Below are 15,217 nucleotides of genomic sequence, written 5' to 3' on the forward strand. Positions count from 1 at the left end.
GAGCATGCTCTGATATCACTGTGAACTCATTTCCTCTAATACTAAGATTATAACTCCAACTCCATTTACTGTAGAGCTTTTGAAAATCACCAAATAATTAGCTCATTGACTTGACTTTACCAAGTATAAAACTGATGTTATCATGTGCTTAATATATAGTTCTCCAGCTGTCGTGAGCTGAATTGTGTCCCCTCATCCGTAAAATTTATATTGAAGTCAACCCCCAAACCTCAGAATGTGACTGACTGTATATGGAGACAGGGTCTTTAAAGAGTTAATTAAGTTAAAATGAGGTCATTAGGATAGGCCCCAGTCCAATATGACTGTTATCTTTATAACAAGGGAAAATTTGGACTTAAACATACGCTGAGGGTACACTACATAGAGACACAGGTGGAAGACAGTCATCAACAGGGTAAGGAGAGAGGCCTGCGGGGGTGGGGGACAGTGCTGCTGATACCTTGATCATGAACTTCTAGCCTCCAGGACTGTGAGAAAATCAATTTCTTTCTTCCTTTCCTTTCTTTCTTTTTTTCCTTATTTTTCTTTTTCTTTTTTATTTAAGTCACCTATTAGTTTGTGGCACTTTGTTATAAAAACTCTGAAAAACTAATAAACCCACTCAGAAACTGCTGTGTGTGGTGCTGGGATTGAACCCAGAGCCTCACAAATGCTAAGCAGAAGCTCTTCCAGTGAACCACACTCCAACCCCCAAATAAGAAATATTTTGCGAACATTCATACATGAGAATGTTATGCTTTGTTTTACCATGAGTCTTTAGATAAATCCTCCGCCATACAAGAGTTTAGACTTTTTCAAAAGTATATATGTTCTCCCTAGATTTAAGATAATGTTACTCCAAAGCAGAAGAAATAACTATGTAAAGGGTTTCTTAAAAGGCTTTCAGAATTTAGCAATGGATCACAGCTTATGAAGGAGATTATAATGATCAAGCTTCTTCTAATTTAGAAAGTTAATCAATTCTTCTTCAGAAAGACAACAACATTATTATCCCCATTTTAAAATCAAGATACAAGGCTGCACAGGTATATATGATTTAAGGCTGATACTAATAAGTGCTATTAGATACTAATAAGTGCTATAAGAAAATAATAAGAATTTATTTAATGCTTACTGTGTGCCAGGTGCTGTTCTACAATCTTGCATGATTTATTCCCTTTTATGTTCACAGTAATCCTATGAATTAGTCAACACTAGGAATCAAGTTCAGAGATGCTACTGATGTCCAAAAGATTCGGAATAATGTTACAGACTAGATAAACTACACCCATTGGTCTTATACTATAAAATCAAGTATTTTAATCTCTGGCCATTACTTTCTCTATTGATGGGGAAAACTTTACCTGGTGTCTTTTCTAGGTTGAAGGCATTCATGAATTTTGACAATAGTTCTTGGACTTCCTCTTCCTCCAGATCATCATTTCTCTCTTTGATGTTAGCTGTCTCTTTTCTTTCTGCAGGTACCAGAGCAGGTCTGTTTTTTTCAGGAGGAGAAATTTGGGGGTCTTCCTGTAGCAATCCCTCTTGACAGCTTGGTAGGGAGCTAAGGATTTCCTTGGGAATATTTTGGGCATAGCTTTGCAGTCTGGTGCTTTGCAGAAGAGTCTCTGATGATTCCAAATTTGGTAGAGCATTCTCTGCATCTGCTTGACTTCCATTAACTATGGCAGGGTTAGGAAGAGGTTCCCATTCTGAACTATTCTCAGTGACATTCTCCATTTGAGAAATATCACCTCTCTTCAGAGGCTTAACAGCTGAAAAATGGTCAACCTTGAACATTGTATTTTGATGGGAAGATACAGGATGGAGTGGCTGCAACATTGCCTAGGTAGAGAAAAATCTTATTTATGAAGAATTAAAGTTTATTTTACTTTTTTCCCCAAAAGCATTAAATTTCAATCATCTAACAGGAGATGCTAAAACAACATTTCTTTTTCCTCTCTAAATATATTATTAATTATATTTTATGTTGTTAATTCAATATCAATCTATAACTCTTTCCAAGATTTGGAACAGCTCAGATTATAAAATTTCACAGGTAATAATCACAAGATTTGGGAGGTAAAATCTAGGTTCTAAAAAAATTCCTGGTTCTAAAAACATCATAAGGAATTTCTGAAAACATAAGCATATGTTGAACTGACATATAATTTAACAATAAACATAATCACAACAAAACATGCTCATCATGATCTGTGTAGTGGTTGTGTTGTGAGGGGTTCACAGAAAGCCAGAGGAATACAATCTAGGGATGTGCTCTATTTTAAGCACAGTTTTCAAAGTGTGGTTGGTCCACAGGCCCTAGAAATCCCTGAGACCTTTTAGGGGTCTGTGAAGTAAAATTTTGCTCTTAATGATACTTCTGTGTTATTTGATGCTTGCACTGATAGTGCAAAATTAATGATAAGTAAAGCTGTCAGTGTCTGAGCAGGAGTCAAGACAGCTTTACCACACAGAGCCAACAGGGGCTCTCTCAACATCATACACTACCTGATTAAAAATATAAATAAATAAAAAGTTCCATGTAAGAATACCTTTGATGGAATATAAAAAAATTCTTGATTTTAATAATAATAACCCTTGCCTTCTTAATACTGTGTGTGGTGAAATGAGAAGTGTACATAAAACATCTCAGATGCATCATGCAGAATACAAAGGTTACCTCCTGGGCCAAAGAAGGATTGACAGACAGACTATGATTTTTCATATCTGGGTATCTGCAAATATTTTTTTGTTCATAAAGGAACAAAATGAGAATGTCACTGCAAGGACAAAAATGAACCGTATTTGTAGTCAATCATAATAGTCAATCTCGAGCAGAAGTTAGAAAAACTTGCATTTCTCACGATGACCTTGATAGCTTTATAATTTTCTGATGAAATTAGTGGTGATATTATATTAATGAGTGTGAATTTCTTTTGTATAATAAAATAGGTGAGCTTAGGAGGTTCAACATCAGTGAACCAACATTTTTTAAATGACCAATGTAGTTTGTTAACAAAATCATGCATGGGTAGACTAATCAAAGAACATACTAGAACATTGGGTTGTAATGAAACAGAGTATGAGATAGACATCATTTCAGATTCCATATTGCTCTGTGCTTTAAGAAACTATCATTTATTGTGTTTTGGTGTAGTACCAAAGAAAAGTATCCCCAGTTATGTGAAAACCTATGAAAATACTTTTTTTCAAATGTAATCATATATGAGGTCAGATTTCTTCATAGGCTTTAACCAAAACCTGTTGCAACAGAGATATGGCTAACCAGTTCTGATATTTCAGATATTTTTAATTAAGACATTGAAGAGATTTGTAAAAAATATAAAATAATGCCATTCTTCTAGGCTTTAAAAATTTAAGTTATTGTTTTAAAATGTTGCATTATTATTTTTATATGTTAACCAATTAATGAATATATTTTAAAGACATTCGTAGGTTTTAAATTTAATTATTATAAACAGCAACAGATATAACTCACAGAAACAAAAGCTTTTTGACATCCTCAAAGAATTTTAAGGATATATGAGGGATCCAGAAGATTTGAACCACCATTTGACCCAGTTATCTCATTCCTTGACATATACTCAAAGAACTTAATATCAGCATACTACTGTGATACGGCCACATCAATGTTTACAACAGCTCAATTCACAATAGCTAAGCTATGGAACCAACCTAAGTGCCCTTCAACAGATGAATCGATTAAAAAAATGTGGTATACATACATAATGGAATATTACTCAGTAATAAAGAAGAATAAAATTATGGCATTTGCAGGTAAATGGATGGGACTGGAGACTATCATGCTAAGTGAAATAAGTCAATCCCCCCAAACCAAAGGCCTAATGTTCTCTCTGATATGCTGATGCTTACACACAAAAAAAGGGGGGCAGGAAAGGAGGAATAGAAGTTCATTGGATTAGACAAAGGTGAATGAAGGAAGGGGGGAGACAGGAATAGGAAAGACAGTAGAATGAATCAGACAGAACTTTCCTATGTTCGTATATGAATACACAATCAGTGTAACTCCACATCATGTACAACCACAAAGATAGGAAGTTATACTCCATGTGTGTGTGATATGTCAAAATACATTCTACTGTCATGTATAACTAAAAAGAACAAAAAAATAGAAAAAGAACCAATTACTGTAAAGAACTGCTTTGCCCAGCTCTGTTGTTTATAGATGGTACCGACCCTACCTTCTTTCACCGCTGCAGTCTTCGAGAAGGGGAAGGATACAGAGTGGAGGGTGAAAGTGGGAGGAGGTTAAGGGATGGGGAGAAGAGGGCCTCTTCTCTTGAGGTTGACCATGTGAGGTGTGAAGCTTTGGGTTGCCTCTCTCCCTTGGCAGGAGGATCTCAGGTTAGACTTCAGGTAGTCCAGGTGGTCAGTGCCCCCCCCCCCGCCCCCTCCATTCTCTACCTGTAGGTCCTGTCCCATCTGCTGTAGCCTGGTCCATAGACTCTCCTGATGGGTTGTAAGTGCATGAATCTTTGTTTCGAAACTGCAATTCTTTTCTTCCTGGTAGGTGTAGAATGCTTGCAACTTTTCTTTGTATTGGCTGAACTATAGCTTAAGGACTCTGAAATGAGAAGAGTGGTTTGGAAGGGTGAGGCCAGCTCCCTACCTGAGCTGGAACCAGATGTACTCCAGGTCCTCCTACAGACAAGCCTGTGCCCTGATTGCTGGCTAACCTGTCTACACTGCTGTATGCCTTTGTTCACCATTCAGAGCTCCCATGGTGTCCATTATGTAGCAACTCCCCTGAGAACCTCACTGACATTAGAGATATTAGAAAACTCACCAGGCATGTCTCAGATGACTTTTTACTTTGGTACTGGGAATTGAACCCAAGGGCATTTTACCACTGAACTACATCACCAGCCCTTTTTTTATTTTGAGACAAGGTCTCACTATGTTGCTTAAGGACTCACTAAATTGCTGAGGCTGGCTTTGAACTTGCGATCTTCCTGCCTCAGCTTCTGAGTTGCTGATGTTACAGGCATGTGCCACCATGCCCAGCTTGGATGACTTTTGACAGCATAGTTTCACCAGCTGCTTAAATATGAATATTTACTTTATTCATTATTGTTTTGTCTAGAAACACTCCATTCGGAAAAACAGTATACCTAACATGGCTAAACACAGAATACCCAGGATATAGGGAAGGACCAATTACACAGTTCATGAGTTGTGGATCTGTTTTGGCCTCTCTTCCTCTCTAGCCATTTATTAGTTCAAGAATGAACAAAGCAGTTGGGATTATTCTTTTTAAAACATAAGGCAGATTATGTAATTTCTCTCATCAGAACCCTTTGATAAGTGGTGCATGGTGGCACAGACCTGTAATCCCAGGATTTCAGAAGGCAGAAGCAGGAGGATTGTAAATCAGAGGCCAGTCTCAGCAACTTAGTGAAGCCCTAAGCAACTTAGCAGACCCTGCCTCAAAATAAAAAATAAAAAGGGCTGAGGATGTGGCTCAGAGGTTAAGTGCCCCTGGGTTCAATCCCTGGTACAAAAACCAAACACACAAATCTTGGTGACTCCCCTCTTATTTGGCATAGACTGAAGTCCTTACAAAGGTGAGTTAGCTCATCTCATCTGCTTTTCCCTGGCCACTCACTGCCCTTCAGCCACACAGGGCTATCTTGAACACACCAGGGCATATTCTTTCATCAGATAGCTCCCTTTGCCTGGACCCCCTTTTCCTCTTCGGGTCCCTACTTGGTTCACTCCCCCCACCCACTTCAAATCTTATCTAACAAGCTCTCTTTTCAACGAGGCCTTCCCTAATGCCCAGTAGAAATCACAAACCATGACCCCAGCCTCTCCTCTGACCCTGCACATCTCCTTTCCTTCTTTATCCCCATGTCTAATTGCTTCCAGAGCTCGAAGAGACCTCAAATTTTGGTAGAGCCTCTACCCTTTAAGCCTCTGGAGAGCATGCTCTATGACGTATTACCTGTTTTGCTTATTATTTTGCATATATATTACTCAGTTACTTCTTTACTTGCTTTCTGTCTCTTGATTCTGGCAACATTTTTCATATTTTGTTTACTATCATGTCCCCAGGACCTGACCTAAAACATTCCCTGTCACATAGTAGTTACATGATTAAAATTATCTGCATATAATATCATTCTTTAATCAGTGTCATTGGCATATGTGTAGAATTTGGGATAAATTGGCTATCTGGTGAGAAAGGTACCATTTCTCAAGTTAGAACCTTTGAATTTCTTAGTCTCCATAATGCTTGGAGAGGCCTTGGTACAGTTTGGGCTCCTACCCACAGCATATGACTCTGAAAAACTCCCAGACCGTCACTCAGGTGAGACAGGAGTTCTACTCCTTGACTGTAACTGGAGTATGTACATACGATGGGGTTTTCAGGAAGGTGTCAGCTCAGAGGGGTTATATAACCGACAACAAAGAAACCATTTTAGGAGGCTTCTGAGTACAGTGCTCTCTGTACCTAAGGTGTTGTGCTTGTTTTAATCTCTAACAACAACAGTCTCTCTTTCTCCCATGTTGTCCACACTAAGAGCCCTGCCTCCTCATTGGCCAATCCACTGTGTTTGAATAGCTAGGAAACATGTGTTGCATTCCCTATAATCCAGGGGAAAGCACACAGAGGCCAATCAGAAATACAGTTTCTCCTTACTCTAATTTTTTAAAAAAAATTTTTAAGGAGAGATTTTCTTGTGAGTTTTTCTGATAAACACAATTTATCTGATACACATATTTTCAGCAGCTGGGAGTCTATCCCTACTTTCTAGTTAGATATCTATTATTAACAAACAGTTCAGATTATCTGAAATTATTCTAATCAAATGACCTGAAATTTGCATTAGATCTTTATATGTGTTTCTGCTTTTTAGAGCTAAATGGCTTGAGTCCACCATGTTCTAGGCCTTTAAAAGAATTCCAGATGCTCCCAAGGCAGGCTAATCACGCACAGAGTAGTGAAAGATAACTTCTCTTGATGAGTCCCTAGCACAATACCCACCTGCCGCAGTCTAGCTGGGCACAGAATCACGAGCCACTCAAGCAGGAACAAAACTTTATTTTTGAAAATGCCAATACTCCGTAGTGCCCGGCAAGCAAGCTGGTTCCCCCACACGGTCGCGTCTCCCGGAACCGGGGCCCAGGACCTCCCCCGGAATTCCCTCCTACTATCCTTCCCCAACCAATGGGAACTCTCCAGGAGTCCTGTAACATGAGTCCCGTAGCAGGCCAAGGTGAATAGCAGGAGTCCAATTTCCATATGAATGTAAATCTTAACATAATCATATCATCTCAATGGCTAGCTGGTGTCACCTTACAACCAAAAGTGCCATGCATCATATTATTTCATATTATTTGGTTGTGGCTCCTAGCATCTGCCCCCTTCTGTTTAATTAAGCAACAGGCAATGTGGCTAGGGACCGTGCCTGTTAGGTATGTCCAATTCAACATATGGTTCTTACCTGTCATCGGAAAACTGACCTCTAGGCGTCAGCCTCCTGTCTTAGGTTGATACCACTGCAACTGAATCATACCCGTCACTGACTACCGGTCCAGTATATAGCCATACCTGTGGATAGGCCTATGCACCAGTGGGGGAGTGAGGTTCTTTGCCTCACCTCTGTTGGCCCCCAAATTTGGCCTTGGTGCCGGTAGGGGGGTGAGGTTCTTTGCCTCACCTCAGTTGGCCCCCAAAATTAGACCATCACTAGTAGAAGGGAGGAGGATACAGAAATGCCACGACATCAAGTCAATAGACGGCTCTTTAGGAAAAATTGCATCACTGGTGACACATCAGCAAAGATACGCCAGCACTACCATAGTTTGCTGTATCAACAAATAGAGCACAATGCATACAAGTGATACATAGTCCAGGCAAGTTTTGTAAGCAGTTCAAAGTGGAGGAATCTATCAATATGTCCATTTCCTCCCAAAATAAATCGACTCAGTGATTGAGCATTACTTGTTGAGTTATTATTCATTGATGCATCAGTTTATACAGTTTGTTGTGATAATTATTGAAGAAGTTGTAGTTTGGTTTCATCTTTGTCTTCACCGGCACTGGGATGAAAATAGGGATTGACAATGATGTTAAGAAAAGAAAAAAATGTAACATTTCAACAGGTATTAAGAAAACAATTTTTAGAACAATTTACATTATCCTGAACAGAATTATTAAATATAATGAAATGGAAAGGTGAAAGTAAACAAACAGATCTGTTAACCTGCTTATTTGTACACATATTAAAACAGTCTTCAACAGCTGTTTACCCAAATTAAATTAAACCATTAAAATCACGTGAATAATAAAAAAAAAAAATTGGGATCCATATTTTTATGAGCGCTCCTCATATATGATATATGGACATACGCACATACAGACATACAACACAAAACAGAAATGTGCACACGTAACATACAACATATAAGACAATAGTAAAGGCCTTGTAGATTTACCTAGGTGAAATCTCCATTGCAATGTTTAAAAACTCCATAGTCAAAAAATAAAACTGATCAGAAAAACATTAATTTATGTCTGTATGAGCTCAAAAATAAAATGGAACTTTATGATGTGGGAAAAAGCAATAATAAAATAGATATTGAAAAAAGCATCCTGGTTGATCACTGTCGCAGATGTAAGAATAGCCAAGCTGGAGCTCTGGATATCAGCTGTTATGGATTTGAGTCAAATCATCTTCTTTTTCTGTAGAAATTGTTTTGGTTAATCTCTCTGGAATCCAAATCGGCTGCTGTTCCTCCTGTGGAAAAACACAGACAGAGCCCCGACTCCAGACTATCACTGGTTCCGGACCTTTCCATTGTCTTGTTAGAATATCCTTCCAAAGTACCTTAGGCTTATGTGCATTTTTTGGGTACAAATGTCTTTCCTCAGCACTAAGCCCTGATGAATCCAAATTTAAAAAGTTTAGAGTAAAAAGGGTTATTTTAAGTTTATCTTTGGGGGATATATACCCCTTTCCAATTCCCTCCTTTTGTTTTAATAAGTACATTTTAATAGTTTGATGAGCTCTTTCAACTATGCCTTGTCCTTGTGGATTGTATGGAATTCCTGTTATGTGAGTAATGCCAAATGATGAGCAAAATTGTTTAAAAGAGGTGGAAGTATAACCAGGACCATTGTCCGTTTTTAACTGTTTGGAATGCCCACAGTGGCAAAATTTTGTAAGCAACGAGCTATAACATCTTTAGTTTTTTCTCCAGCATGAAGGGAGCCCATCAAAAATCCAGAAGAAGTATCAACTGTAACATGCAAATATTTTAATTTTCCAAATTCTGGCAAGTGTGTGACGTCCATCTGCCAAATATGGTTAGGTATCAGTCCTTTAATCTTGGATTGACTCCAAGATTAACTTGTGGTAAAAATATCACACAATTTTGACATTGTTTTATTATATGTCTGGCCTGTTCTTTAGTTATTTTAAAACGCTTTTGTAAAGTATTAGCATTGACATGGAACCTTTTATGAAAATTTATAGCTTCTTCTGTTGTGGAGAAAATATGTATGTCATGTGTAGATTTATCTGCTAGTTCATTGCCCATACTAAGGGCTCCAGGCAATCCTGTATGTGCCCTGATATGTCCTATAAAGAATGGATCTTTTCTGTCCCAGATTAGACTTTGTATAGCGGAAAACAAAGAGAAAACAGTAGAAGAAGGTGAAATCCTACCAGCATCTTCAAGGGATACTATAGCATTAACTACATACTGACTATCAGAAAATAAATTAAATACAGAATCTTTAAACATCATAAAAGCTTGTAATACTGCATTAAGCTCTACCTTTTGAGCTGATTGTTTGGGTACTAAAAATGTAAAAGTTTGATCAGGAGTAACTACTGCTGCTGTACCATTGTTTGACCCATCAGTGAATATATTTGGAGCATTTATGATAGGGGTTTTTCTTGTCATTTTTGGAAAAACTACAGGATGCTTAGACCAAAAAGACAACAAAGGATTAGATGGTAAGTGATTATCAAATGAAAGACTAGATTTACACATGATTATTGCCCAAGTATTTAACTCATTAGCTAACTCATCAATTTGATCCATAGTATATGGGGTAATAATTTTATTGGGAGAAATCCCAAACACTCCCTTTGCTGCTTTTATTCCTTTGAGTATTAATTGTCCTACAGCCTCAGGATATCTAGTAAGAATAGTGTTAGGAGAATAAGATAAATGTATCCACAATAATGGACCTTCTTGCCAAAATACTCCTGTAGGAATATTTTTTGTTGGTAGTACAATAAATAATAAAGGCAAACTTATATCAATTCTATCCAAATGCATATTTTCCATATATGTCTCAATGATTTTTAATGCTTTTCTTGCTTCAGGAATTAACATGCAGGGTGAATTTGGATCTGATGGACCTTTTAGAATATCAAATAAAGGTCCCAACTCTCCTGTTGGTATGCCTAGATAAGGCCTTATCCAATTTATGTCTCCCAATAACTTTTGAAAGTCATTAAGTGATTTGAGTTGATCTACTTGTATTTGAATTTTTGGTGGATGGACCATGGTTGAGGATAATAGACCTCTTAAATAATTAATTGGAAGATTTAATTGTACTTTATCTATTGCTATCTCTAGATTATAATTTTTTAATAAGTTCGTAAGTGTGGCATAACATTCTAGCAATGTGTTTTTATCTTTATGTGCCAATAACACATCATCCATATAGTGAAATATTTGTAGTTCAGGATTTTGATTTCTAAGTGGCTGGATTGCTTTATTAACATAAATTTGACACATAGTTGGGCTGTTAGCCATCCCTTGAGGGAGTACTTTCCATTCATATCTTTGATCAGGACCTTCATGATTCAGTGCAGGGATAGTAAATGCAAAATGTGGACTATCCTCGGGATGAATTGGAATTGAAAAGAAACAATCTTTAATATCTATTGCTAAAACATGCCAGGTTTTTGGTAAAGCAGACAACTGGGGAATCCCTGATTGAGCAGGTCCCATAATAACCATCTCATTATTAATGGCTCTTAAATCTTGTAATAATCTCCATTTACCAGATTTCTTTTTAATGACAAAAATGGGAGTATTATGGGGGGATACGGAAGGTTGTATATGTCCTTCCGCTAATTGTTGTCTGACCAGGTCATGGGCTACTTGTATCTTTTCTTTAGTCAGGGGCCACTGAGGAACCCACACTGGTCTTTCTGATTTCCAAGTAATTTTGATTGTCTCAGTGGCCCTTTCTGAAAACCCAATCCATGTCTATTTATTTCTTGATCTATTTGAATTGGTGCTGTCATACCTTGTTCTTGTTCTCTTAATCTTTTTTCTTTCCTAAAGCCTTGTCTAGCCCTAGTAGTGGGCACATTAGGATTGATGTTATTTGTTAATGTCAATCCTAATTGATCTAGGACATCTCGTCCCCATAAATTTACAGGAAGATGATCCAATACATTGGGCTGTATAGTTCCTTCACATCCTTCAGGATCCCTCCAATCTAATACCATAGCACTTCTATGGGGATTTGTTGCCACTCCTAGGCCTCGAAGCGTTTGAGTGGCTTGTTGTAATGGCCAATGTGCTATTCTATCTCCTGGTGAAATTACTGATATACCTCTTGGAGAACTAGCTATAATTTTTATTTCACCCTCATAATCGGGATCAATTACCCCAGGACTTATCATAAGTCCTTTTAGTGTAGAAGAACTGCATCCCAATAATAAGCCTACTGTTCCCTGGGGAAGAGGTCCTTTTACTCCTGTGGGAATGATTTGAACTCCCATCTCTGGAGTTAGTACTGCTCTGGCAGAGGTGCAGATGTCCAACCCTGTGCTCCCTCTAGTTTGTCTGATGAGGGATTTAATGGATAATGCGTCCTGGGCACTACCTTGATGGTGCTGCTGGGTTCCTCCATTGCCCCGTATATTTGTGGTTTTGGGCCCCGGGGCATTGGGCCCTCTAGTCCGTTTTTTGGCAATGGAGCCTGATACCTTTCTCCACAATATCGTGGGTAAACACTTGGTCCTTGTCCGTTTTTTGATAACGGAATACCCTCTATGGTGGTTTGAGAATGGCATTCGTTAGCCCAATGTCTCCCTCTATGGCACCGTGGGCAAATACCCGGTATTCTATTCCTTTGATATCTAGCTTTGTTAAACCCTCCTCCTATGGGGCAACTCCTTTTAAAATGTCCTGTTTGATTACAATTATAGCATGTTTTTGGCCTGGCATCTAAAGCCTGTTGTACTGCTGCTAAGACTTGCCCTTGTTCATTAATGTCTCTACATAATTTAATATATGTGTTTAAATCTTCATGTCTCCATGGTCTAATGACCTCTCTGCAGCAACGATTTGCTTGGTCATAAGCCAGTTGTTTTATAAATGGCATTGCCTGTTCTGTATCTCCAAATATTCTAGAAGCTGTCTGAATAAGCCTATCTACAAATTCAGCGTAAGGTTCATTAGTTCCTTGTATTACCTTAGATAATTGACCTTGTAAATCTCCATGCCCCTGTAAAGTTTTCCATGCCCTAACTGCATCTACAGCAATTTGTGCGTATACGCCAGGATCATATTCAATTTGTTGTCTTTGACCCTCATAAGGTCCCTTTCCTAATAAGTTTTCCATGCCCTAACTGCATCTACAGCAATTTGTGCGTATACACCAGGATCATATTCAATTTGTTGTCTTTGACCCTCATAAGGTCCCTTTCCTAATAACATATCTAGATTTCTTTGAGGGTAACCGGCTTCTGCATTTCGCCTAGCTGTCTCCATGCAAAATTCCTCATTGGCAACCTTCCATAACAAATATTGTCCTCCATTTAGCACAGATCGACACATGTTAGCCCAATCTGCTGGTGTCATGTCCAAGTTGGTAACAGATTCGACCATACTAATCGTAAAGGGTGCTTGAGGGCCATAGGTTGTTACAGCCTCCTTTAATTGCTTTACTGTTTTGAAATGTAAAGCACGGTGAATTCGTTGTCTTCCTGCCTGCTCAAGTACAGGGCATGCTAATCTTTGGGGTCCTGCCTCAGAATTCCGTCCATCAACTACGGGAGTTGAGGGCCGCTCAGCTATAGATGGAGCTGTTGGTTGAATTACGCCCTCTGGTGATAGAACAGAGTTAGTAGCAGCCTCCTGTTGTGATTCTCCACCTGATGGCTGTTTTTCCTCTAAGCTTTCTTTCTTTAAATTTTCCTCTGTCTGACTAGCTTGAGAAACCTTCTCTTTTGTTTGACCTAACGTTCTTTCTACCATAGTTTGGATCTCTAACAATTTACTTAACAGTCTTTCGGTTTGTTTTTTACTAGATTCTAATCTACTATAAAGGTAATGTAGCCCAATAAGATAGGATAAAACAAAGCCGAAGCAGAATGAAACAAAAACGGAGCAGAGAATGGTTGTATCAATTTTCTCTTTCTCAGGGCCGAATAACTTCAAACCTTGAGCCAACCATTTTTCCCAGTTCGCCTGAGAAAATTCTAGGGCTAGGGAGCTTGAAATAAAAACAAAATGAATCAAAACAAGAACACATTGTTTTTTGAAATGGTCACCCATTCTGTCGCCTTCTCTCAGGGGCGAGCAATTTTACTCACCTCTAAGCTTCAGGCGTTCCCCGTCCGGGCCACCAATTGCCGCAGTCTAACTGGGCACAGAATCATGAGCCACTCAAGCAGGAACAAAACTTTATTTTTGAAAATGCCGCCAATACTCCGTACATGCCCGGCAAGCAAGCTGGTTCCCCCACGTGGTCGCGTCTCCCGGAACCGGGGCCCAGGACCTCCCCCGGAATTCCCTCCTACTATCCTTCCCCAACCAATGGGAACTCTCCAGGAGTCCCGTAACATGAGTCCCGTAGCAGGCCAAGGTGAACAGCAGGAGTCCAATTTCCATATGAATGTAAATCTTAACATAATCATATCATCTCAATGGCTAGCTGGTGTCACCTTACAACCAAAAGTGCCATGCATCATATTATTTCATATTATTTGGTTGTGGCTCCTGGCACCCACCGATGAATCAGTAACCAACAAATGAGTGATACTCTTCCTGTTAACGCAGCCTGAGATCCGTGGCATAATGCTGGCTATTACTGAACTTGCAGTCAACTATACATCACATATTTTTTACACTATTTGTTGTGAACATACAATTGGAAGACTTCTCTTTAATCCCTTAAAATTTGGTCTTTATTGATTGTTTCACTATTTTATCCTGTGAAATCTTATGGATCCTAAATTGTTATTTGGCTTATTATCTATGCCTTTCTTTAAAAAATATTTTTTTTAGTTGTAGATGGACACATTATCTTCATTTATTTATTTTTAGGTGGTGCTGAGAATCGAGCCCAGTACCTCACATGTGCAAGGTACTACTGAGTCACAGCCCCAGCCCCTCATCTGTGCCTTTTAGTACCATGTCCTGCATGCATTTGAGAGTAGTGATGATGCAGACAAAAACAAAGATGGAGCCTTCATTTTGTATCTTGTTAATCAGCCCCACACTTTGGTAAACTTTGTAATGCTAAATACTTTATTAGGATACCCATACCATGTGTAGTAGAATTAATTTAAGAATTAAGTTTTAAAGAACTAAATTTTAAAAGTTTCCTTGTTATTTCTACATTTTAAGTTTCAAAATTGCTTTTTGATGCTGTTTTCTTTAATTTTATTTTTAACATTTTTCTCATACCATGAAGTAGAAAAAAAATCGATTTTAACACTTAAGTTACTTTAGAAGGGTTTATTAAGTTTGTTCACATGAGTGATCACAGAATTTGGAAACTATTTCTTATCTTGTGTACAGTTAGATGATGGTGATGATTATGAAGCATATCTCATCATACATATACAGGGAGTATCATTAACTTATTGACTGTACACTGCATGAGGAGCCAGGAATTCTGTCTTCTACAGGAAGGACAACTAGTGACAAGCCCAAGGAGTGATTTGCTCTTGACATACAATTAAGAGAAGGTAGGTTGTCTCCAATCAACATAATAAATTTGGGAGAATTTAGATGTTGCTGGAGAAACTGTACTGATTTCTTTAGAAATAAGCCACACACACACAAGACATATGCAAGAATCAATACCTCACTGAATGTGCTGAGCCAACTTTCAGAGAAAAAGCTCAGGTAATCAAGAGTAAAAATTTAGTACCCAGTTGATTTTTATTCTGCATAACTACTC

The 15,217-nt window shown here is 38.4% G+C and overlaps 1 protein-coding gene across 1 annotated transcript in view; it reads right to left on the reverse strand.

Annotated features, from left to right (window-relative positions):
• The window catches only part of DYTN (dystrotelin), a gene marked incomplete at both ends in the record, with an annotated part of 75,869 nt that overhangs the window by 10,318 nt on the left and 50,334 nt on the right, over positions 1–15,217 (reverse strand). Inside the window, 2 exon segments of the mRNA XM_081261739.1 lie at positions 1,365–1,845; positions 4,450–4,593. Of these exon segments, the coding sequence (XP_081117865.1) occupies positions 1,365–1,845; positions 4,450–4,593 (625 nt within the window).

The sequence above is a fragment of the Spermophilus citellus genome, assembly GCF_964194105.1.
Source record: "Spermophilus citellus genome assembly, chromosome: 11".
Lineage (NCBI taxonomy): Eukaryota > Metazoa > Chordata > Mammalia > Rodentia > Sciuridae > Spermophilus > Spermophilus citellus.